This window comes from Gambusia affinis, linkage group LG08 (assembly GCF_019740435.1).
Source record: "Gambusia affinis linkage group LG08, SWU_Gaff_1.0, whole genome shotgun sequence".
Lineage (NCBI taxonomy): Eukaryota > Metazoa > Chordata > Actinopteri > Cyprinodontiformes > Poeciliidae > Gambusia > Gambusia affinis.
In genome coordinates this window covers 4,249,215-4,272,500 of record NC_057875.1, presented here as the reverse complement: position 1 = coordinate 4,272,500, position 23,286 = coordinate 4,249,215, and the positions used below count along the sequence as shown (strand labels likewise).

At 39.1% G+C, this 23,286-nt stretch overlaps 2 protein-coding genes across 2 annotated transcripts in view; both read right to left on the bottom strand.

Moving 5' to 3' along the window:
* Positions 1-5,043, bottom strand: part of LOC122836150 (aminopeptidase Ey) — an 18,809-nt gene extending 13,766 nt beyond the window's left edge. The window contains exons 1-5 of the mRNA XM_044125874.1: positions 4,758-5,043; positions 4,235-4,332; positions 2,731-2,847; positions 1,563-1,749; positions 1,355-1,497 (exon numbers count right to left, since the gene is read on the bottom strand). Of these exons, the coding sequence (XP_043981809.1) occupies positions 1,355-1,497; positions 1,563-1,749; positions 2,731-2,847; positions 4,235-4,332; positions 4,758-4,897 (685 nt within the window). The 5' untranslated portion in view covers positions 4,898-5,043. The remainder of the gene's footprint in view (positions 1-1,354; positions 1,498-1,562; positions 1,750-2,730; positions 2,848-4,234; positions 4,333-4,757) is intronic.
* A 1,166-nt stretch (positions 5,044-6,209) lies between these two features.
* Positions 6,210-21,860, bottom strand: anpepb (alanyl (membrane) aminopeptidase b). Its single transcript, XM_044125873.1, has 21 exons — positions 21,527-21,860; positions 20,222-20,525; positions 18,915-19,057; positions 18,553-18,689; positions 18,270-18,396; positions 16,740-16,894; positions 15,933-16,046; positions 15,698-15,841; positions 14,868-14,933; positions 14,699-14,764; positions 13,510-13,682; positions 13,303-13,379; positions 11,843-11,979; positions 11,712-11,767; positions 10,921-11,068; positions 10,731-10,822; positions 9,506-9,613; positions 9,270-9,437; positions 8,920-9,060; positions 8,386-8,467; positions 6,210-7,210 (listed from the first exon to the last, which is right to left on the bottom strand). The coding sequence occupies exons 1-21, from the start codon at positions 21,834-21,836 to the stop codon at positions 7,061-7,063; spliced, it is 2,898 nt and encodes a 965-aa protein (XP_043981808.1). The 5' UTR covers positions 21,837-21,860; the 3' UTR covers positions 6,210-7,060.
* Positions 21,861-23,286: the final 1,426 nt, after the last annotated feature.

The window sequence follows — 23,286 nt, the reverse complement described above, 5'->3', positions numbered from 1 at the left end:
CTGCTGCACCAACCTGAATAGAATAATTAAGGCTCTGGAGAACTGATCTACACAAGGTGGAGGTAATTAAGCCATTTCATTCCAGCGTTTTGTACCTGTGGCACATCTAAAAACTGCAGGACTGCGGCCCTCGAGGCCTGGAGTTTGAGACCCCTGGTTTAGACCAAACACTCCACAACATGGGCTTTAGTTGGACTGGACCACATCGCATTCAAGTGTTGAGCAAAGTGGAGCAGGAGATGGATATGCTTGTGTGAGAGACACCGAATTTATTAGTTTATTTATTTATTATACTGTTCATGTGTATTATAGTTCACAGGTACCCCACCCAATTTGTTTTGTTTATTATAAGAAGTTCATTCATTTTTCATTGTAGCTTGATAACTTAGTAACGGACATTTCCTTTATGTCATTGAACGCAACTGTTGTTGATGTGTGTGTTCCTGGAACGTTGGGGGAAGTGCTCGGGTTCCGTTCTTGTGGGGAGCGTTAGGCACTGAGTATGTCAAGCGGTATTTTTGTATGAAGGTAAATAAAATCTTTTTTTAATTCGCAAAGACAACTCCGAATGTCATCTGTGCCTGAGCCGAGCAACACTTGTTTAGACAATCTCTACAGTAATTGGGATACTGCTTTGATGATCAAGAAGCTAAGCTACAACTTCTTGGACTAATTGATCTATATTGCAACCCTCACATATTTTATTTACTAGAGACTTAAAGAGATTCCTCAACAGGATGGAAGGGTTGACATCAGGGTTGCTCCAAATAGAGCTGCATCATCAAAATGAGCCAACTGAGTCTGAGGTGAGTTCTACCTGAAAACTCTCCATTGTTTTTCCTCTGATTGCCCCGCTGGGGGCAGATCTTGTGGCAGATGCAGAACTCAGGAGGTTGCACTTGTTGTCTGGAATAAACAGGGTTTTTTCACTCTGTGGTTTATTAATTTATTGCTGTAAAAGCTAATTGACTTTAGCAGCAGTAAATTAATTCGATAAAAAAGAAGGGCAGATGCTTTCTAGTTTTTATAGATTGATCCTGAATCAAATGCTAATTTTTGCTTTCAAGTCCCTGATTCTCACATTTTCTCCTTTTTGTGATTTTCTGGTGTGGATCTCTGACATAGTTTATAAAAACAGGAAGTTACTTAAAGAAGGACTTTTAAGATTTCTCATCAAGGTTGACAGAGATTGGTTAAATACAGCATTACACTTGGTTTGCTCCAGACTGGCTTTTGTAAACCAATGCACAGATTTACTCGTTCTAGTCAAGCCCATGACACAATAATATTTTTGTCCTCTGAGAGCCATTTTAGGACTAAAGCTGCAAGTTTGTGCAGTTATAGTCTTTCTTACCCATTTCCATGCCGTTGGACAGGGCGACAGTTCCTGTTGGGTGGATGAGGGTCACGTGGAAAACGGCTTTCATGGCCGGCTCATCAAAACAAGGAAACGTTTTCCTGGCGTTAGTGGGATGCATCTGGGAGGTTGCAACAATCCTGTGAAGAGATTCAACTGTTTAAAAAGTCTAACAAAGATACTAAAACAGGGTAGAAAATCTTACTTTGTGACTCCATCTTCTTTATATTCGCTTCGGTAAAATCCAGCCAGATCATCAGCAAGCTCTCCTGTGAACTCGGCATACAGCTGGTACTTCTGTCCAGGAGCTAATTTACTCCTCAACTGGATGACCAGATACTGTGTTTGAAGCTGCATCCAAGTTGACTTGATGTTGGGGACAGATGCACCTTCTGGAAAAGACATTTAGAGTGAGAAGAAAGCTGTGAAATGTCTTTAACGTGATGATCTGACAGCTGGAAGAACCATCAGTTCTTAACGTGTTCTTCAATAAACATCAGGAGTTGTTTTCTGTTTTCTGTCTCACTTTATTGGTCTCTGACATTAATTTAGAGGTACTTTGCCCCACTTTATTTTTTAAGATTTACATTAGGAATAGCAGGCTGTTGTGTAAGGGGGTTTGTCATCTTCAATGTCTAACTTCACCAGAAGTTCCTACAACAGCATTTCATTCCAGTCAGATTGAAACCCAGCCATTACAACAAAACTGTAATGACTTTTTATTTTATTTTATTTTCTGTATTTATATAGAAAGTTTCTTAGAAGGGGCTGCACAGTGGCGCAGTGGGTAGAGCTGTTGCCTTGCAGCAAGAAGGTCCTGGGTTCGATTCCCAGTCCGGGGTCTTTCTGCATGGAGTTTGCATGTTCTCCCTGTGCATGGTGGGTTCTCTCCGGGTTCTCCGGCTTCCTCCCACAGTCCAAAAACATGACTGTCAGGTTAATTGGTCTCGAAATTCTCCCTAGGTGTGAGTGTGTGTGTGAATGGTTGTGTGTCTCTGTGTTGCCCTGCGACAGACTGGCGACCTGTTCAGGGTGACCCCATGACCCCGCCTCTCGCCCAGAACGTAGCTGGAGAGGAACCAGCAACCCTCCCGACCCCATTAGGGACAAGGGTGAACAGAAAATGGATGGAGTTTCTCAAAAGGTTTTTGTGGCACTAGTGGCCTTTATTTAGCAGAATTCAGACAGGAAGTGTCTGGGAATTGAACCCCTGAAAACTCCAGCCTTCGTGGATGGGATTGGTATTTCACTATTTGATTGTTCTTCGTTTAAAGTGCCTTGACATCACATTTATTGTTGTAAATCAGCATGTTGTGGACAAACTGAATTGATCTTATCGTGAGAAACATGTTTTTCATGAATGTTTTCTGTACCTGCAGACGTTAGCTTGACGAAATGTTCATCTTTCGTCTCTGTATAGTTCAACTTGTTAGAGTGAATCAGAATCAGATCCGTTGCTTCCAGACATTCAAACTGAACGGTGGACCAACCTGAAAAAATGGAGACATGCAAGGTCAACAACGTTTAAACTGATCCTACCAACACAATAGACAGGACAACATCCAATTGTCAACAATTTGTAAATTAGCTGATGTGTGACTGTCGGATTGTTTTAAAAGTCTAACTTCTTTCAGTAGCACATACGTACACAAAGCTAGGATATTGAGTGCCAGGGTCTGCATTTATGAGGTTTTCCCTTTAAACCTACCTCATTGATCAGGACTTACTCTCTCTACTTTAACTCATCACCAGGTGGTGATCAAGTGACAATTCTCTCTCTTTCTTTACCCAAGTGTCTTGACAGATATGACCTTATGGTTGGTGGCATGATCACAATATAGACAAGCTAGCCTGGCACCTGGCAGACATCTGGGTCACCCTATGCATGGCAATGGTTGCATTTAGCAAAGTGGTGTCAGTGATGGTCGGAGTTCATCCTGTAATCGGTGGGTTGCCGTTTCGAGCTCCTGCTCTGTCCATGTCTTCCGTTGCATCCTTAGGCAAGACTAAACGGTTCACCCACATCGCCTGCTGGTGGTGGTCAGAAGGACTGACGGCTACAGTATTCAGTGGCTACAATCCTGTATTTTGCCACCTTCAGTGAATGTGAATTTGTGTTTATATGGGAGTAACTGATTTCATTGTGAAGCATCTTCAGGTGTACAGAAAAGCTCAATATTTACCTGATGTAATTTCATTTCAGTATTTGCGTCCACGTGATGATTATTATTAACCAAACACCAGAGGGAGACCATGCCTCCCTCTCACAGCCCTCCACATTACTCTATCATTGCCTGCAGGGTCTTAAAGTCCTGAAGGAGCACAAGGGAATCTCGTGATGGCACCCATCCCAGCACATCATCTAAATCAGAGCACTCAAACTCCAGTCCTTTAAGGGATGGCTTCTTGTAACTCTGCTTGACTGCATTTGTTTTGTCATTTAATCAAAGGTGTAGAAGAGGAGACAGATCTAAAAGTTGCGAGACTCTGGCCCTTGACGATTGCAGTTTGAGATCTCTGCTTTGGAGACTCCATTGTTTGTTTATCACATAAAACATATACCTTCTGTCTGGTGCCTTTCCCTCTCTGGGACACTCAAATTTACGAGTGGATCCATGTCGTCTTGGGGAGATGAGCAGATCCCAGACTGTGGAGGTGATTCCAACTATATCTGGGTGGCCCAGCCTCACATACCAGGCCAGGCTCCTAGCCTTGCAGTAAGGAGGAATCCGGCTCCTGGATTATGAGTCCAGGAGCCAGATTATGAGTCCAAGAGCCAGATTATGAGTCCAGGAGCCAGATTATGAGTCCAAGAGCCAGCATTCACAGCCTCCCACCCTCGCCTGGGACTCGGTTCACATTGCAGCTTTTACTCACCAGTGAAAATGTAGAGGTTGGAGTTTGGGTTGGGCTTGAGTCGAGGCCACAGAGTGATGTTGTAAAACTCAGGGACTAAATCTCCAGGAAGACGATCCCTGAAGAGAGAAGCATAAAAGATGAAGTTAAACAACATTGAGTGTGATGGTAGAGTTGCAACCTAAACGCAGATTAGATTAAAGATTTCATTTTGTCTTTGTTGGTAAAACTTCTCCAGATTTTGAATGAATTTTTTTGCAGTGTTTGTTGCCACTCTCAGGCCCTCAGCTCTGCTTCCTGGATGTATTGCTGTTATGATTTGTGCAAAAAGGAAGCATTCTCTTTTTTATTATTGTAATTCAGATGCATTTCTCTGAATCTGCACAAAATCAAATACGAGTCAGCTGACATGTTTTGCCCAGGTAAAGTTTCCTTGAAAGAAGAGAAACTCTCATGTTGCTTTGTGATGTGAATCTGGATATCCAGCACCTCTGCGTCTTTCATCCAAACATCCTGTTGTGTCGTAGTGTCATTGCTATCGTACCTGTCCCAAGGAGCTGTGACGTCATCTCCTTTCACTCCTATGATAGCGATAGTCCACAACGTGACAATGGTTGCCACAGAAACCAGGGCCAAGATGACGCAGAGAACACACAGCCAGCTGACTTTGCATCTTTTCCCCATGGTTCTCCGATCTGCTAATGCCGATTAAAGCACAGCTTCAAGCTCAATCGCTGCTTTTCTGCAGACGGCTGAACAAACCTGAGCTGGTCTGGTTAGCTGAGTCCATGCAGGAATGAAAAGCAGAAGTGCCTGTCAGCAGTTTAGCTCCCCCTGCCCTCCTCCATAAGGAGCCGTCACTGTTGAGGAATGAATGGATTATATATTAGGTCAGGGTAGCTTTGGTGGGAACGATCCATGCTGATAATCACTGATAAACTACTCAGAAAGTTAGTGTATGATCTCCCTCCAGTCGTAAAACTGCATTTCTGCCAAGAGTTCACACACGTGAACACGTGTGACTCAGGGATTTTATTGTCTATTTGTGGTCAAACACTTCAGAAAATAACCACACACACACAGAACTGCCTGGATGAAACGTTTCTGCAACCTTTCTGGCTCCCTGGACATTCATTTCTGATTCTTCATTTGTTGTGTTACAGAACTTTGGGTGTGTTGATGCAAATGGACTCAAGTTTCCCCAGATTATTTATTCCTTGGTGAAATTGTTTTATTATGTTTATTATGAATTTTATTCAAAATGCACTTTTATTTCTTTCAATATCTTGTATTAAACACTTGAAAATGTGTTATTCTTTTTTTCCCCCACCAGGGGTCCTTTTTGTGGGCTCTAGTGTCCCTTATACAACAGTAGGCTGACAGGAGGGGGGGAAGACATGCAGCGGGTGTCGTCGGGTCCGGGAATCGAACCCGCGACGGCCGCATCGAGGACTGGGGGCCTCCAGGCGTGGGGCGCGCTAGCCTCTACGCCACCGGAGCACGCCCCTTCTTCTTATTCTTTTGACCAACTTTTCTGGGAGAACAGAATAAAATCTATTTTTAATATAAAGCCAGCCACCGAGTCCATAAAGTAGAAAAGCATTGTGCAGAGCTCAGAGTAGCAATGATGCCGTTTGGATTCAGAGAGCTCACACATGCACATATACCAAACTAACTGTTTATTTTGAAAGCCAGAAAAATAATTAAATACTTTCTTATTTTTAGATCATTTTAACTTTTACAAAGGAAAAGAAAACTCTTTATTTTATACAAGAAAGCAACATATGGAGCTTCTTGCAACAAACTTCCACTTCAAAATATAAAACATTACAGATTCCCACTGGTGGCCTTCAGTAATAATTATTAAATGCAAATACAGAAGAACTGCTAAGACCAGATTTTTTATGTTTTTTTAAATGACTTCTGAAGTGGTTTTATAAAAGCCACAGTGGATAAAATAGTAGCTACATGTGCTGCAGATAAAAACAAGACAAACTGCGACTTAAATAGTTTATTGGTTTTTTTCTTTTTTCAAAACAGTCAAATTGTTGCTTTAAGATGTTTAAATGTGCTCACTTTCAGCATTTCTTAGTAAAAATTGGAAGTAGTTTCTTTTCTAAAGAACTGAAAAGGGAGGATTTTTGGTTCAACTTACAAAACATGCTGGGGGTTTTTACACACCCAGTTTTATTTCTGTACAAATAATTTAATTATCTGTTGATTCATGAAATGTCCAAAAGACTTTACAAAAACTGCTTCATGATAAAGTACATGGAATGCGATTTGAACACATGAACTCAGTACATAAATTTATGAATTTCGACACAAGATATCATAAAATACAGTAAGATTTATCCCCTGTCTCCATACAGTCAACAACAGGTACAAGAACTGCTGGTTCAGGCTGATATGATGTTTGAAGACAGCTTTCATTACCAAAACAAACCTAATAAATAAAAAAAATCTGCTTTTTATAATAGTCCACTTTCTGTTGACTAAAAGTTTATTCCCTTAATTGTTTTAAAACATTTAGAGAAATTTGGAGGAACAAAAACAACTTTAATCTCATGTTCACATGTAGGTGTCACATTTGTTTTAGTTTTATATTTATCTAGGCACTTCTCAGTTTTGTTGAAACAAAATATGCTTTTTCTCTCTATATGAAACAAGTTGAACATCTTCAGTGGTGAAGTTAGAGATGAATAAAACATAAATGCTGCTTCAAGATGTAAAAATAATCACTGGACCATCAGAAAGTACAAACTTCTTGAAAAAACCAGGTTATTTTTTATGAAAAAGGCATTCCTAATTAAATAAATAGGAATAAGATTTTATGTTTGTCATGATCTAAACTGGATTCTCGAACCACTCCAGGACACTTTCTTTGTTCTCTTCGATCCATTTCATGTTGGCCTGTGTTCTCTCGATGGACTGGTCCACTGCCAGAGTCCCGGATCCAAAACCCACATCAGCGTTTTCCTCCTTGAACTGCTTCAGCTGAAACAAAACAGAACATAATTGATTAGGTCTGCTCTATTTATGGCTTATAAATTGTATTTTAACTTATTTAACAGACAGATATGGACATTCAACCTGCTTTTGGCAAAACAGGCCTGATTTTTGTAAAATCCTTGTGTATGAATTTGTCTTCACTGAGAGCAAAGTGGAACTGAAGCCAAATTTCTTGAGTGCAGAAACTCTCCAAGTAAAGGTTCTGATTCAGATTTTCTGACAGCAGGCAATCTTAACCAGCTAATTAAAAAGTTAGTTAATTAGTGCTAACCCTTAAGCACTAATAATAAACATTAGGTTTGCTAACACAAACATAAGCTAATGCTAAACTGCTAACTTCACTTTAAATCATATCTGCCCCTGAAAACCTTCAACTATCGAGTACCAATTTAATTTTATAGTATAATTTACATGTCCTACAATACCCTCAGATATTGCATTTATGTTTTATGTTAGCTGCTGCGCAATCAATCTTTAACAACTTCAAAATAAGAGCATGAATATAAACATTTAACTATTTTAGGAATTCTTAACAGCCGATAACCAAAACTTTGACACCGATGTTGAACTTTATTCAGCTGAATGTTCACAAATCAGGCAAGTAAATTAGAGCTTTAGAATTTAAAGCAGTAAAACCAGCTGACCAAACATCTTGGAGATTTACTTTGGTTGCTAGGTGACAGGCAGAACTCTGCTGGGGTTGCTAGGTAACGGGCTGGGCTTTGATGGGGTCATAAGATGAGAGGCAGTGCCTGCTGATTTGGGTCATTTTCCACACACCAAAAAACATGAATTTACTGCCGAAAAACTGGCAGGTGGGGGTTTGTTTTTTTAGCACTTTGACTGATTTTGGAAGCAGCAGAAACCCAAATGGAAGAACAAAAATGTGCAAGAATTTTGCATAGTATGTCCTCTTTATATCTTAGCTTTCATCACTGTGCAACACTTGAATCCTTTCATCATTCGAGCTAAGGTTCTTTATCTCTAAGAGACAAAGAACACATGATCAAAATCCTCAGAAATCCTTGAGACTTTGTCCTATAAGGAGCACAAACGGCTAATACTCAGTCACTACGAATTAAAACACCTCATCAATCAGCTGACGATACAAATTACAATATGTCCGCAAAAATCTTTATCATTTCAAAATGTTCTCTAACCTGCTGAAGCTCAAACTCTGTGGAGAAGCGTTTTGTGACTCCATTGATGAGGTTGGCGAAGGAGAAGGATCCACCACCGTACCTACGAGAAGAAACATCACCAGATATGAGAGGAACAAAAAAAAAACAAAGCAAAAATCTGTAAGAAACAATATTCCGACTTATTTCATCTACAGCATCATCTAATCTAATACTCCTCTTACGTACATTAGTCAATAAATCTGACGACAGTATCACGCAATAAATCTCTCTGTAACTTCACTCTGCCATTGAAGCTCAAGCTTTTATGTTGTAGTTGTACAAATCAAATGAGTCTAAAGGAAATACCAAACGTAACTACAGATGGTTTTATGAGGATCAAAGATCAGCTGAGGATCGTCTTGATCAATAAATCCTTTCATTGATGGTAAACAGCCTCATAAAAACGCCCATCTCCCTTCATAAAGGTGGACGTTATGGTTTTTAGGTTGACAGATGTTACCGAACAGGTCATGTCTGCATGGGACTTTCACATGGCGTCAGTGTCCCACTCACTGAGTGAAGATGAAATTCCAGTTAGTCCTGATGAAGTCCCACGCCAGAGGCTGACCAACCACGTTCTGGGCGATGTAGACGATGGTGGAGGTGCCGTCCTGCTTCCGGATCCGCTCTGCATCCAGAGTGTACTCCAGATACCTGAGGAGCAAAACCAGCGAGAGACAGAGAACAGACTTTAAAATACTTCTGTTAGTTTAAAAATCTGTCATTGTTGAATCAAGTCCATGGTTGGCCCAAGACTTTTGGGGCCCTAAGCAGATTTTTGTTGGGGACAACATGAGATGCTCCATCATTCCTGATCCAATGTGTGGGAAAAATCTCCTGTCATTAGCATCATTTGAACCAACCTGTTGAGCAGCCACGGTTGTGTGGTGCAGGCCAACGCTGCACGCAGTTTATCAGCTTCAATAGCGATGGAGGCGTTCTTAAACTTCTTCCAGGCAAAGTCCCACTCTTCGGCGCCCCCTGCTGCGATGGCGTTACAGTACACGGTGGAGCGCAGGTTGGGTTTGATTCTGGAGAGAGACGAAGCAGCGTTAAAGCACGGCCTTTAAGAGGACTGACTTAATGCTCTGCCACTCACGGGTTGTTGTCTGTGTCCATCCACTCTTTGAACCACGACTGCACCAGATCCTGACATTCCTTCAGACCGGTCTTACAGGCCAGGCTGATGGCAATCACCTGATTATACCTGCAGGAAGATTACAGAAGACTTGGAGTTTAAACTGAGGACAAACCAGTTGGTGGTGACAATCAGAAATCCATGTTTTAATAACTGGTTCCTAAACACAACTTAAAAAGTTACAAACTGTCAAATAAGACGATGCTGGTTTGGTGGTAAACCCATGACAAAAAAAACCTTAAAGGTGATCTATTATGCCTTCTTGAACAGATTAGGATATGTTTATGGACAATAAAAAACATGTTCATTATTTGTGTTTTTGCACAAAATCATTCTTGGATAATATGTTGAGCTGCTTTAAGAATGAGCTTTTGAATTGCCTCTGTCACTTTAAAAGAGGCTGCTGCTGGCCACGCCCCCACGCTTCCATGGGGTTGCTAGGTAACGGTCTTTGCTGGGGTTGCTAGGTAACGGGGTGGTGCCTGCTGATTTGTAACTTTAAATTCTGAAGGTTTTTGAAACAGTTCACTTTCCACACACTAAAAACCTTCTGGGTGTTTCTTTAAGAGCTTGAGCTGTTTTTAGAAGCAGTAAAGATCCAAGTGGAAGCATAAATTTTCCTATTTTATCAATGAAAACTGTCATAATGCAAGACACACCCCTCTATTTGAGAAGTACTGCATTACTATTCCCAACATTTGAGTATTTTTGGACTCAGTTGTTTGAGCCTGTGTTCTCAGAATCTGCAACTGTTTAGAAAATGCAATAAAAGACTATTTCGCCTTTTGGAAATCTAAATTTATCCATAGATCTTCCATGAGTTCCTTGAGTTGTCCTGAAAGTTGGTCAATCCAAAATCTGTGGTTAAACAAATTATATTTGCAAAGTAAAAAGAAACTACCAGCTGCTCTTAGACAAAATATGCTGAGCCTGTGTAGGAATATCTTAGTGTCCAGTGACACTAAGATATTGTGTCACTGGAAAAACACAATATCTTAGTACATTTGAAGAATGACTAACTTTAAAGTTTGTTTTAAGTAAATATTTCCTTAATATTGATGAAGAAGTACTAGTTCCAGATAGATTAACTTATAGCATGGGAAAAATGCCTTGTAAATTAATCTATCTGCCAATGGAACTAGAACTTCTTCATCAATATTATCATATTATATTATTATGTACTCACTGGTCCATGTGACCATCTGGTACTTTGGTCCAGTTACTTGTTAACTCTTTGTAGTGGTGGAACAAAGGGGTGACCTGATTCCTCAGATATCCCTGCAAACATGAGATCCACAGTAATAGGTAATAAATGTTAAACAAAGGTTGGGAAACGTAGAGAAACGTTGATAGATTAACGTAGGAAAGACGAGCACCTGTATGGCTCCGTAAACCTCGCTGCGATCGAACATCAGGAGGAAGAAGTCCAGGTTGTCCAGAGCAGATTTCCACGGCATATATTCCCTCTCGTTCTTCAGGTACAGGGTGGTTTTTAGTGCCCGAACTGTTGAGATGATCTTCGCTCTTTGGGGAACGACAGGCAGTGGGATTTATGTAACCTCGCTCAGATGACAAAAAAGGATAGTATTTGTTTCTAAATCTGTGTTTTAACAAGCTCAAAGCTGTACGTCTCTGCGACGATGTATTCAAATTCAAAATTTGAATAAAATTTGAATTAGGGTGGTTATAGACAGAAAAAAACAGAGCAAATTTCCTAATAAAAGTTCAAACAGTTTGAGATTAATCTCAGAAATTAACTATAAAAACCCCAGAAATTTCTGAGTTAAAAAAGTCAAATTACTTGAAAAAACTTTGAAATTTTTTTAATTAATCTCATAATTTACTAAAAAAAAAAACAACAAAAAAAACAAGGGCATTTCTGAGTTCAAATACTCAAAATTTTATTTGGAAAAACTTTTTTCTTGATAAAATAGGAATATTTCTGAGTTTGAAAAGTTGAACATTTTAGACTTTTGACACTCAGAAATGTCCATGTTTTTTCTAGAAAATTTCTCAATAAAAAAAAAAAACCTCACTGTTTTTCTATCTAGAATGGCTTTAAAATTCACCAGTTTCTAACAACATTATGAGCTTTTATCAAATTATTCCTGAATGCAACACAGGCTCGACCCTCATCCCTGTTTCTGTCTGTTAGCTTCAGACTTACCTGGCCAGGTTGAAGGAGTCGTCCACCAGCTGAGCTCTGTTGATCTTTGGAATGGCCTTACATACAAACAGCAACATGTCAGGTACAGTTGAACCACACAGACGGAAAAGCCTTCAGGAAGCTGTTCCTACCTGGTGGTTGGTGTTCAGAGCGGTCAGTAGTTTGTCCCAATTGGCCTCATCATAGTTGACTCTGTAGTATCCAACCACATCACAGTTGGCCAGCACCCAGTCAGAACCCCCCGTCACCTTCATGTCGTTATTTGTAGCTTCAGAAGAAATTATTTTTTTACGTTAAATCGGGCAATTTGACTTTGTTTCATTCTTGTGTGTCAGTTTGCTAAGTATCTGCAATTTTCTGCCACTTCAAGTGTTAAATATGCAGCTTTGATTTAAAGCGACAATGTCAAAGCTTTTTATCACATGAAAGTCTTTTGCGGTCATCTGCACTCTCTCTTTCTTGCCTGAGAACTGTGTAGTCGCCTCAGAAATAAGTACATATCTGGGTCACTCTTTCTTTAAAAATCTGATGTACTAAACCAAGTTTGACAAACTGATTTAAAACAGATTTGGATGCAGCTAAAACTGGTTAGATTAAACAGAGAGCAAAAACTGCTTGTTTATTGGGGCTTTAATTGAAAGTGCTGCTTTTTACAGCTACATGGAAACAGAGAGAAGCATTCATGTCATCAATGTTAATAATGTATGTATGTATACAGAAAAACATTTGTCTTTTACAGCGTACAAGGTAAAATCTGCTGACCAAACATTTAACTCTTTGAAAATTTTGAATTAATATGAGTTTCAATAAGATTTAACTTCCCTTTGGGATCCCTAAAGTACTTTTGAATTTGAATGCTAGAGCTCTGCTTGGGTTGCTAGGTGACAGACTGGGCTTTACTGGGGTTGCTAGGTAACAGGCTTCGTTGGGGTTGCCAGGTTTAGCCATTAAAGGGTCAGAATAACAGATTTGCTTTTTGGGGTCAGACTAGCTCAGAACTTTTCCTTCATTCTCTATTAAATAAATTACATAACTTTAGAGCTCACTTAATCCTGTGCTTTACCCTTTATAACACTTCTGCTCTAATTACGTTGAAAATACTTCAGTAAATGTTTGCCAGAAAATTTATAGCAACATTTTTGAGCTTTTTAGAAGATAAAAAAACACAAAGAAATCTCAAAGAAGCTTTTTTTTTATCTTCATTATTAATTTAGTAAGTGTGGTTGCTGATGATATTTATCTATGAGCTATTTTTTATCTATAATTGGTGTAATTACTATAGATACTGTAGACAGAAAAAAAAGGAGGAATAAATTTGTGAGAAAATTTTCCCTCAAATTTTTAACTTTTCAAATTTTTATTGCAAGAAAATTCTGAGACTTTTTTTTCTTGCAAATTTTCCACCTTTAAATGTCAGAAATTCTGAACTTTTTCTTGGAAATTTGCTCTAACTGTGCCGTTGTAATTTGACGTCTAAAGTCTAACTTTTATCTATTCCAAAAACATTAAAAGGAAAAACAAACCAGCTACCAACTGGCTACTCTGTGAGAACAGAAATTAGTGAATCACATGGTCACTGATATTTTTATACCTGATTTTTCTGTCAGCCATGTGAGGTTCTGGTTGGCTCCAGTCTTCATCCATCTGATTGGAATGCTCCACTCATAACTGGAGCAGAAACCACTCTGTAAGTACTTTTAGACCCACTTTTTTATGAACAGTAAAATGATTTTGGTGGTAAAACAGTTTGTGATACAGTAGGCATTCTTGGAAAAATATCAGAGAGCTGTTTACGTACTTGTAGGGAGATGGAGTGGTAACTATGGAGTCTGGATTCAGGAGGAAGTGCTTCTGGGAAATACTGCCGGAGGCGGTATCTATGGTTACCACAGGGAAGCCCATCTGCAGCACCCAGGTATTCATGATGTCCTTGACACTTTTAGGAAGGTTGACTTTATCTTCATCCACAGCCTGTTGAACACCAGAAAACATAAAACAAGCTCAGTTTGAAAACATTCTGAGACACAAATGAAATAAAGATGTGTATTTCTTTTTTTTTTTTTTGACAAATTCTATGAAAAATGTTTTCGGTTTTATTTTATGCTGTTGGTGAAGAGACATGTAGGTTTTTGTGCTTCCTTAAATTGTGTTTATGTGTGTGTAAGTGTTTTTGCACACCCAATCAGGTGAAAAATTAAACGAACCACTTATAAAACCACCTTTACCAGAAATATCTCTCATTTCAACATATTGACTCTTCTCTCCCTCAAACAATTTCTGTTGTTTTTCTGTTGATGATCCAATTTGCATTCATTCTGGACTGATTGTCTCACATCTGAATCAAGAATAGTTTGATAGGCATCATGACTGGACAATATGGCTATTAAAACTTGTCACAATATAAGCATCTCATATCAGTCGAGATAGATAATTATTGATTCGTTTTTCGTTTTAAATATCTGAAATACTGCCTGACGTTTCTGCCTGTGTCCACAGTTTTCACTCCACTCTGTTGTTGATTATTTTTAAGCATTTATGGCACACGTTGGCGAAACCTAAATCTGCTCCTGGGCAAGTTACTCAGCAAGTTGTTGCTAGGCAACCATAGAGTGAGCGAGTTGCTAGGTAACCAAAGAGAGGGAATTAGTTGATTCCACCCACATAGCTTAGCTCGCTGTGAGAGATTGAGAGGCTAAACTCTTTCCTCTGCCTACATCTCCCAGAATGCTGTGTGGTTCTGGATCAGAGTTCAGTGAATAATCTATGATATTGAATATTCTATTAGATGTGTTATCTATTGATATAGATCGCCAGTTGTTTTTCTAATTGAAAAAGCACGAGCTTTAATGTTTAATACCCCCAGTAGAGTTTTAAATGGATCCCTTGGATTTTATTGTAATTTGTCTGGGTAGTGAACCAGAACTGGCAGATGAGTTTTCTTCAGAGAAACATAACCTGAATGTTCAAACTGCGTGAAGACAACATACCGTCTGCAGATGCGACCAGAGGTCTGTGTAGACGGTGTTGTCAAAGGCGAACTCCCTCAGGTAGCTCTGCAGGACAGGGAGAGACGTTATATCTCCATGTTTTAATAAATATATTTTAACAGCAGAAAATCCAAAACCGAATGTTTGATTATATTTTTCAGGAAGTCACCTGGAGTCCTTTGGTGAAGACAGGTTCAGTCAGGAAGTCTGACAGCATCCTGAGGACAGAGGCTCCCTGGAGATAAGAACAATATTCATTTAGATAGATCTTATTACACACCCTGGCTCAGATATTAGAAATACAGGAGAGGAAAAATGTCAAGATGCTACATGCACAGTGAGGGATTTTTATCCATCTTTGTTTACAATTTGTACAAGTGAGCTGTAATAACAACCTAAATATTAAGTTATGAGCTAAAATATTTATCTAGCAAACTAAAACTTTAATTCACACGTCAAACTGAAAATGTAGTTGCAAATTAAATATTAAGTTTCATATATATAGTTTAGCTCGCATGCTAAATATTTAGCTTGTAAACTAAATATTTAGGTCCGAGCTAAATATTTATTTTCCAAAAAAAATATTTATTTTCTAAACTAAGCATTTAATTACCAAACTAAATATTTAGTTCATAACTAGTTACTAAGGTTGCTAGCTAAATATTTAGCACACAAGCTAAACTAGATATTAAACTTAATATTTAATTCTCAAACTAAAGTTTTAGTTTGCTAAGTAGATATTTGGCTCGTAATTAAATATTTAGGTTGCTAGCTAAATATTTAACTTGCAACTAATTAATTTGTTAGATAAATATTTAGCTGATAACTACATACTCAGGTCCAAGCTAAATGTTTAGCTCATTTGCTTGCGAAAAATCTGAGGTGGACTATTAAATATTTTGATTGTGAATGAAATATTTAGTTCAGAATGCCAACGTTTATACATGTGAAAAATGAACGCCCATTTGTTTCTCTATGGAAGACTAAAAGCTTCCTGACCTTGCTGTATGAGATGGCATCGAAGAGCTCGCTGATCTGAGCAGGTTTCTGGATGTCGTCTTCAAGGGAGGACAGCGGATGAGACGACACCAGAGCGTCAACTGCAAACACTCTGTGTACATCATTGAGGACTATCAGGTCTTTCTGCCAAGAAACAAGAGGAAGGTGACTCCATTAAGAGTGTCATCGGACATCTGAAACGATTATTAGCATCAAACGTAGAGAGAATTCGTACCACGTTCCATTCGGGTTCGACATCGTCCGCTCCCAGGTACTCCACGTATGAAGCAAAGCCTTCGTTCAGCCACAAGTCGTTCCACCAGCGCAGAGTGACCAGGTTACCGAACCACTGCAGGGACAAGATGAGAAAATTACATCTATAAAAACTAAAATAAATAATAACCGAGCAGTCTGGGTCCTACAGAGCCTCTTATAAGACATGGGAGAAATTTGTTCTCTTGCGCTACCTCACCAAAGTACGTTGGAGACATATTGAGGAAAAAATAAAATAAAAATGATGAGAATTAAGCTATATTACGAGAATAAAGTCATAACATTGTGACTTTATCCTCATAATAGAAATGTAAAGATTATAACGTCATAATATCAGGTGTTATGGCTGTTGATGACTGTTGGTATCTTTGTGCCATATTATTTTAAATATGTAAAGTAAATTCAGCTGACAAACACTGAATTTATAGTAAACAATAAGTTTTATGTCTTCTATTTCCCCAAATAGAGGAAACAGAGAGGAAACAGCCAACAACAGGAATAGATCAACCTAATATTTGTATAACTATAAAAATAATAGAAGTTGTTTTCCATTTTTCTTTGTGCATTTAGTTTGTGCAAAGAAAATAAATCCTCCATGTCCACTAGGGGGCTCCTTAGAGCCGTACTTACATCCTGTTCTCAGAAGCCTGGTTTGTAATAAGAGAAGCTTTGGTGTATTTTGCCTCCAGTTTTTATTTTAATTTTATTTTCCTCATAACTCATAACAGTCTGTGAATGTCTCTGCATCTTAGCATTTATCTGAGCTCACCATGTGGGCCAGTTCGTGAGCGATGATGGTGGCTATCCTCTCCCTGTTGGAGTTGGAGGAGAAGGCCTCGTCGTACAGCAGCGCCGTCTCTCTGTACGTGATCAGACCCCAGTTCTCCATGGCTCCCGCGTTAAAATCAGGGATGGCGATCTGATCTGCAGGACAGAGGAGATTTTAAAGAGTCAGGCAACTTTCCAATGGACACAACCTGCAAATCCTCACATTTCTGTTATGTAATTTTTAAACAAAAACTCTGGACAGGTCGCCCTATTACATTTTAAAGATGTAATCCATATGGCAACTTAACAGCTGATGCATGTCATTAATTAAATGGGTATTTAAGTATCTCATGGGTCCTGTAGCGTCAACATAAAATAATTTTATCTTATGTTATGAGTTTGACAGATACTAATGAGCAGGGCTAATTATTTAAATAAGCTTTTGAGTGTTTGCATTTAATAACATTGACATATTTTATAAAATAGTTGTCTATTAAACAAATGATTTAAACATTTAAATTGACATTTATTTATCTATTGGTACATGTAATTGATGATTTAATGATGTGCTGAATTATTCATTTAATTTTGACTCTTTTGGCCTTCCGTAAATTCTTCACTGAACCTGAAAGAGCAGAAAGAAGAAACATCAGTTTCTGTGTGAGCTGGATCGTTCATGTCGAAGCGACGACTGTTTCTATTTTTAGATCCGGCCTTGTCGGGTGACAGAAGGACAGTAAAGCGTTGTTCTTTTCAGATGTGATGACTGTCATAAAATTTATTTACTGGACGAACATCTGTAAATCAAAGGATCAGACTTTATCTGCTCAACCCTGGTGTTGTTATCATATCTTCACAGAATGCATCATAAAAAAAACTCCCAGGCAACAAATAAAAGCGACCGACTTCCGGCCTGACACTGAAAGAGTGAGAACAGATGATGAAGATAATATTTTTTTAATTAATCGCAGAAAAGCTGATGAAGCAGCTTCACTGTCTTCATTGAGTCATCATCATAAAGGTAAATCATTCAGAGAGTTGGCTGTAAAAACGCTGTAAACCCTCAGAACAAATGATGACTGAAAAACAAGGTAATCATGTGACGCCTCAGAAACCAGCAAGAATACAGGCATGATTTTCAGCTGTTTCAGACATTTAATTCTTCATTTCATTTCAAAATAACATGAAAACAGACTTTTCATGTTATTTTGAAAACAAATAATCCCTCACTGAGACAGAAGAACAGGCCAGAGGCTGAAGCACAGCATGCCAGCGTTTCTCTCCTGGTAAAGTCTCATTAAAGCAGTGGTGGGCAAAGTGTGGGGCGGGGGCCACTTGTAGACACTGAATATGTTAATCTGGCCGTCACCTTCCTAAGCGATTCAGGTAAATTGTTCTGGATGGATTATTTATGGATGATGGATGGATTATTATAAATGATGGAGGTTTTAAATGATGGATGGACGATTTATAGAAGATTTGATGAATGGATGGATGTGTCCTACAGCCAGTGTCAGAGTGTTGAACTGACCCGATTTGGGCAGTGGGTACGTGGAGTTGTAATACTTCTCAAAGAACTTCAGGATGGGTCCGGTGATTTTGAGGGCGTAGTCTCCTTGGCCAGCAGCGATGGCGGGCTTACGAGCATAGATCCGGATCTGAAACGGACACAAAAACATAATTCTAACCCATAAATGCATAGAGTTTAGACTTGATGTCAGATCCGAACCCAGAAAGTGTTAGTGTTACAGTGATTCCCATAAAAGCACCACACAAATTCAATAAGGTTAAAGAGACTGGAGGTGGTGAAGTACCTGAACCCCGTCAACGGTGTTGTTGATGTAGTCGTAGTCGCTGACGATGAAGGCCAGCAGATAGGTGGACATCTTCTCAGTCCGCTCAAAGACTGTCTGCAGCACCTCTTGACCATCTTTGGTGATGAGTGTGGTTTCTGTACAAAAACAAAAATCAAATAAACATTTTATTTATGATGATGTTTGAAGAAAATCCATCAACTTTGAGAAGCAATTCCTGGTTTGGTTTCCAAATTTTAACTAGACCCAACAGACTTTCAATCATTTCCTATTCTCTTTGTTTTATTCCACAGTGTTCTTGATACTGTAGATCAGAGGTTCCTTGTTTAAAGTTCTCCAGCGATCAGAGATATGAAACTGACCTTTTTCAGCGCCATTGGACAGAGCCACAGTTCCATTATCGTGGATCAAAGTGATGTTGAAGTAAGCTTTCAGCGCCGGCTCGTCGAAGCAGGGGAACGACTTCCTGGCATCGGTCGCCTGCATCTGGGTGGTCGCAATGACCCTGGAGGGAACAGAGCAGCTGGGGTCAGACATCCAACCATCCATCCATCCAACCAACCAACTAAACCAATCAACCACCAATCCAACCATCCAATCAACCAACCAACCATCCATCCATCCAACCAACCAACTAAACCAATCAACCACCAATCCAACCATCCAATCAACCAACCAACCATCCATCCAACCAACCAACCAACCATCCATCCATCCAACCAACCAACTAAACCAATAAACCATCCATCCATCCAACCATCCAACCAACCAACCAACCATCCATCCATCCAACCAACCAACTAAACCAATAAACCATCCATCCAATCATCCAATCAACCATCCATCCAACCATCCAACCAACCAACCAACCAACCAACCATCCATCCATCCATCCAACCAACCAACTAAACCAATCAACCATCCATCCAACCATCCATCCATCATCCATCAATCCTTCCATCCATCCATCCATCCATCCAACCAACCAACTAAACCAATCAACCATCCATCCAACCATCCAACCATCCAACCAACCAACCATCCATCCATCCAACCAACCAACTAAACCAATCAACCATCCATCCATCCAACCAATCAACCATCCATCCATCCAACCAATCAACCATCCATCCATCCATCCATCCATCCATCCAACCAATCAACCAGCCAACCAACTTACAAACTAACCAACTAAACCAACCAATTCAGCCATTTTCTCTCCCTCTTTATCTCCCTCCTTTGCTGTGAGCAACACTCAAATTCCCAACAAGAGGTTTTAAAGATGGTTGTTTATGGATCATGTTGCCATGGTTACATCCATCCATTGGACACTGTTACATAACAGAAGGGCAAAGTTCTCTGGATTCTAGTTATAATGGCTAAAAAGTCCATTAAGACGACAGAGACAAGACATGAAAGATAATCTCTATAAGAACAAGTAAATTTGAAGATCCCTGATTCATAGTGATTTGTTCTGTGAAAATTAAGATAAAAATGTTCGCCTCTGAAGGATCAACACAGCTTTCAGCTGAGTCTGGAATGAGAAATTTTGATTAACAATTAACAATTAGAGAACAACATAGAGGCGCTGAACATTTAACAGCAGCATTTCAGCTCAGGGTGGAGGAGGAAAATGTTTTATTGAAACACAAACAGAGAATATTCTTACTTCTTGACTCCATTCTCTTCGTACTCGCTCCTGTAGAAACCTCCCAGATCATCAGCCAGCTCTCCAGTGAACTCGGTGTCAAGGCGGTACGTTTGTCCTTTCACCAGTTTACCGTCCAGCTGCAGAACCAGGAACTGAGTCTCCGTCTTCAGCCAGGAGTTCTTGATGGCTGGTGCGCTGCCATTGCTGACGGCTGAGAGCGTTGCATGCTTCTTATTTGAATCCATTGTGTAGTTCAGCTTGTTAGAGTGGATAAGAATGAGATCCGTCTCCTCCACGCACTCAAACTCCACAAAAGAGTTTCCTGAAACACAAGAAGGCCGTCAGAAATGTTTCAGTTCAACTTCTGACTGCATGGAGACAAATTTAGCACCTCATCAAAACATCTTTCAGTTGCAGGTTTTTGCACACGTTTCCCACTGTTGAGTAAAAACCAGAACTAAAATGTCCATCTGGACCCAATAATCAAACTAGTCCTAATCATTCAGTCTTCCAGAATTCAGGGAACTTTTTCCATTTGTTTTGACTGGACTAATATCAAATAAATAGTTTTTAAACTAATCTCAGATTATCAGACGATCTTTGACCATTTCTGAATTTGAAACCTCCAGAGATTTGTTAGAAAAATTCTGAAACTTTCAGAAAGGCAAGTTTTAGCGTGCTGTGGTGGCGTGGGAGATAGCACGACCCACGTTTGGCGGTCTTGAGTCCGCAATGCGGCCGTCGTGGGTTCGATTCCCGGACCCGGCGACATTTGCCGCATGTCTTCTGCTTTCTTATAAGGGACACTAGAGCCCACAAAAGACCCACTGGAGGGGTTAAAAGGAAGGCAAGCTTCAGTTTTGAGATGACTCTCTCTTGATACCAGTTAAATAAACTAAACTATATTCCTTCATTAGCCCTGGCAAATTAACTTTGTGTTTTCCTTTTTAGGTTGTTTTACATCAGTAAAAGTGAAAAAAATATTTCTAAGAATGGTATATTTAAATATAAATGTAATTATTCCTTTTAAAAATCTTGTAAAATTCCAAACTGTTGAGGTAAATTATAAATGTTACTCAATCTGTTTGGTTTTGTAATTTAACTGAAAAGCAGTACATCACTGCAGATGTTGCACATGGTTTTTCCACTTTTGACTCAAGATGTTTGTAGGTCTGAAACTTTCAGTCTGCATACATTTTACTTGTTCTACACGATTTGGTTGGATTTTTAAAAATGATGCTGGGCTCGGTCCTTGTGGCTGAAGAAAGGCAGATTAGACTTTAACTGTCATCTAGACTGAAGGTTTCCACCGTCCAGCTTTACCTGTGAAGATGTAAAGCCCAGTCGTCGGATCTGGTTTCAGTCGGGGCCACAGAGTCACGCTGTAGTGGCGCGGCACCAGAGTTTTTGGCAGCCGATATTTGTCCCATGGTTCGTTGGAAGGGGAAGGTGTTGTAGGTGTTGTAGTGGGTTTAGAAGTTGTTCCTCCTTCCTGAGTGGGTGACGCCTCGTTGTTTTTGGATTTTTCCTGAGAGTAAACGACAGACAGAGCGATGATGGTGGACAGGGCAGCCACTCCTATTAGGATCCCTACAACTGCAAGAGTTTTACTGATGAAGAAGCCTTTCGCCATGGTGTCAGTCTGCCTGCACTGAGACTCTGTAAGAACTGATGCCTGTTGAACCTTTATTTGTAACCATAAAGCATCTGCCCCTCCCATTCACAGCAACAGGTGACATATTAACAGAGACCGGAACACCTACCTGAGTAGCGACTCCCTGGAAAGAGAAACTTTAGAAACCCCAAATTTTATTTTAATTAATTCTCATTAAACATTATTGCCATTTAATTGAATTATGATAAGCTAAAGATAATATCTTCTTTTCAGATTTTGCTCCGTCTACTTAGACAGTTGCAGAAATATATATATTTTAGGCTGTTCTTACTGATTTTTAGAAGGAATAATCTGTTTGTAAATGTTTCAACTGAGGATTTTTAAATTTATTTATTTATTAATGTTCTGCAATCTCTGTGTGCTGCTGCCAGTCTTGACCAGGATTCTCTTCCAAAATAGATGTTTAATCTCAGTGGGTTTTTCCCCTAACGAAATAAAGGTTAAATAAAAATAAATGAATCAATGATCCAAATCCACAGTGGCTGTTGATGAATGGTTTATGATTGCATCAGGACCCACTGATGTTATCTACATTACAGCACCAAAGTTCAGAACAGCAGTAGAAAAACACACACAAAAACAGCTAGCTTGATAAAACAGTGAGAAATATCAGTTCAGGAGACAAAGACCAATAATCAAAACCAAGGTAAGCTAATCTAAACAAAATGCAGCTAGGTTAAAGACATCTAAAGCAAGCAAAGTAACGTATATTACTCTAAATTAAAGTGTATAGAGTAAGGTAAGCTAATATACACAAAATGTTGCTAATTTAAGCTAAGTGCATCTAAAATAAATAAATAAGCTAAGCTAAAGTGAGGTAAGTTGTTCTAAAATAAGCTAAGCTAAATGAAATGTATGATATTCTAAACTTACATGAACTATGCCAAACTAAAAGGAAATTAATTCTACTAAACTAAGGTAAGCTAAGCAAAACTACACAAAATGCAGTTTGAATGAAAAAACCTACAGAAGCTAAGCTAAGCTAGTTTATTTAGATAAGCACAGCTAAACTAAACTCAGCAAAGATTAATTAAAGTAAAATGGAAAATTATATTCTAAACTAAGGTAAGCCAGGCTTCCCTTACAAAGTAGAGTTAAGATATGCAAAATGAAACTAGGCTAAACTTGTTTAAACTAAGCTAATGGGAAAGAAGTGGTACTAAACTTAGCTGGTGAACTGAAACAAAGCTAAGATAAGCAAAGCTAAATTAAACCCAGCTGAGATGACCGAAGCTAACGTGATGTAAGCAATACAAAACATGTTAATTTACGGTAAACTTAACTAAACTACCAACATGTTACTGAGCTATGAAAAGAAAACGTGGCTTGCAGGCTAACAGAATTTGTTTCTGGAAAATGTTTTTCAAGGAAACTCATTCTGGGTTTTGTGTTTTCATAAAACAATAAA

Excerpts from the sequence above, each read along its gene's own strand:
- anpepb (XM_044125873.1), bottom strand. The coding sequence starts at position 21,836 with ATGGCGAAAGGCTTCTTCATCAGTAAAACTCTTGCAGTTGTAGGGATC. Across the intron at positions 11,069-11,711 it reads GACTCCTTCAACCTGGCCAG|AGCGAAGATCATCTCAACAG; the intron begins GTAAGTCTGAAG and ends CGTTCCCCAAAG. Across the intron at positions 9,438-9,505 it reads ATGGACACAGACAACAACCC|AATCAAACCCAACCTGCGCT; the intron begins GTGAGTGGCAGA and ends GTCTCTCTCCAG.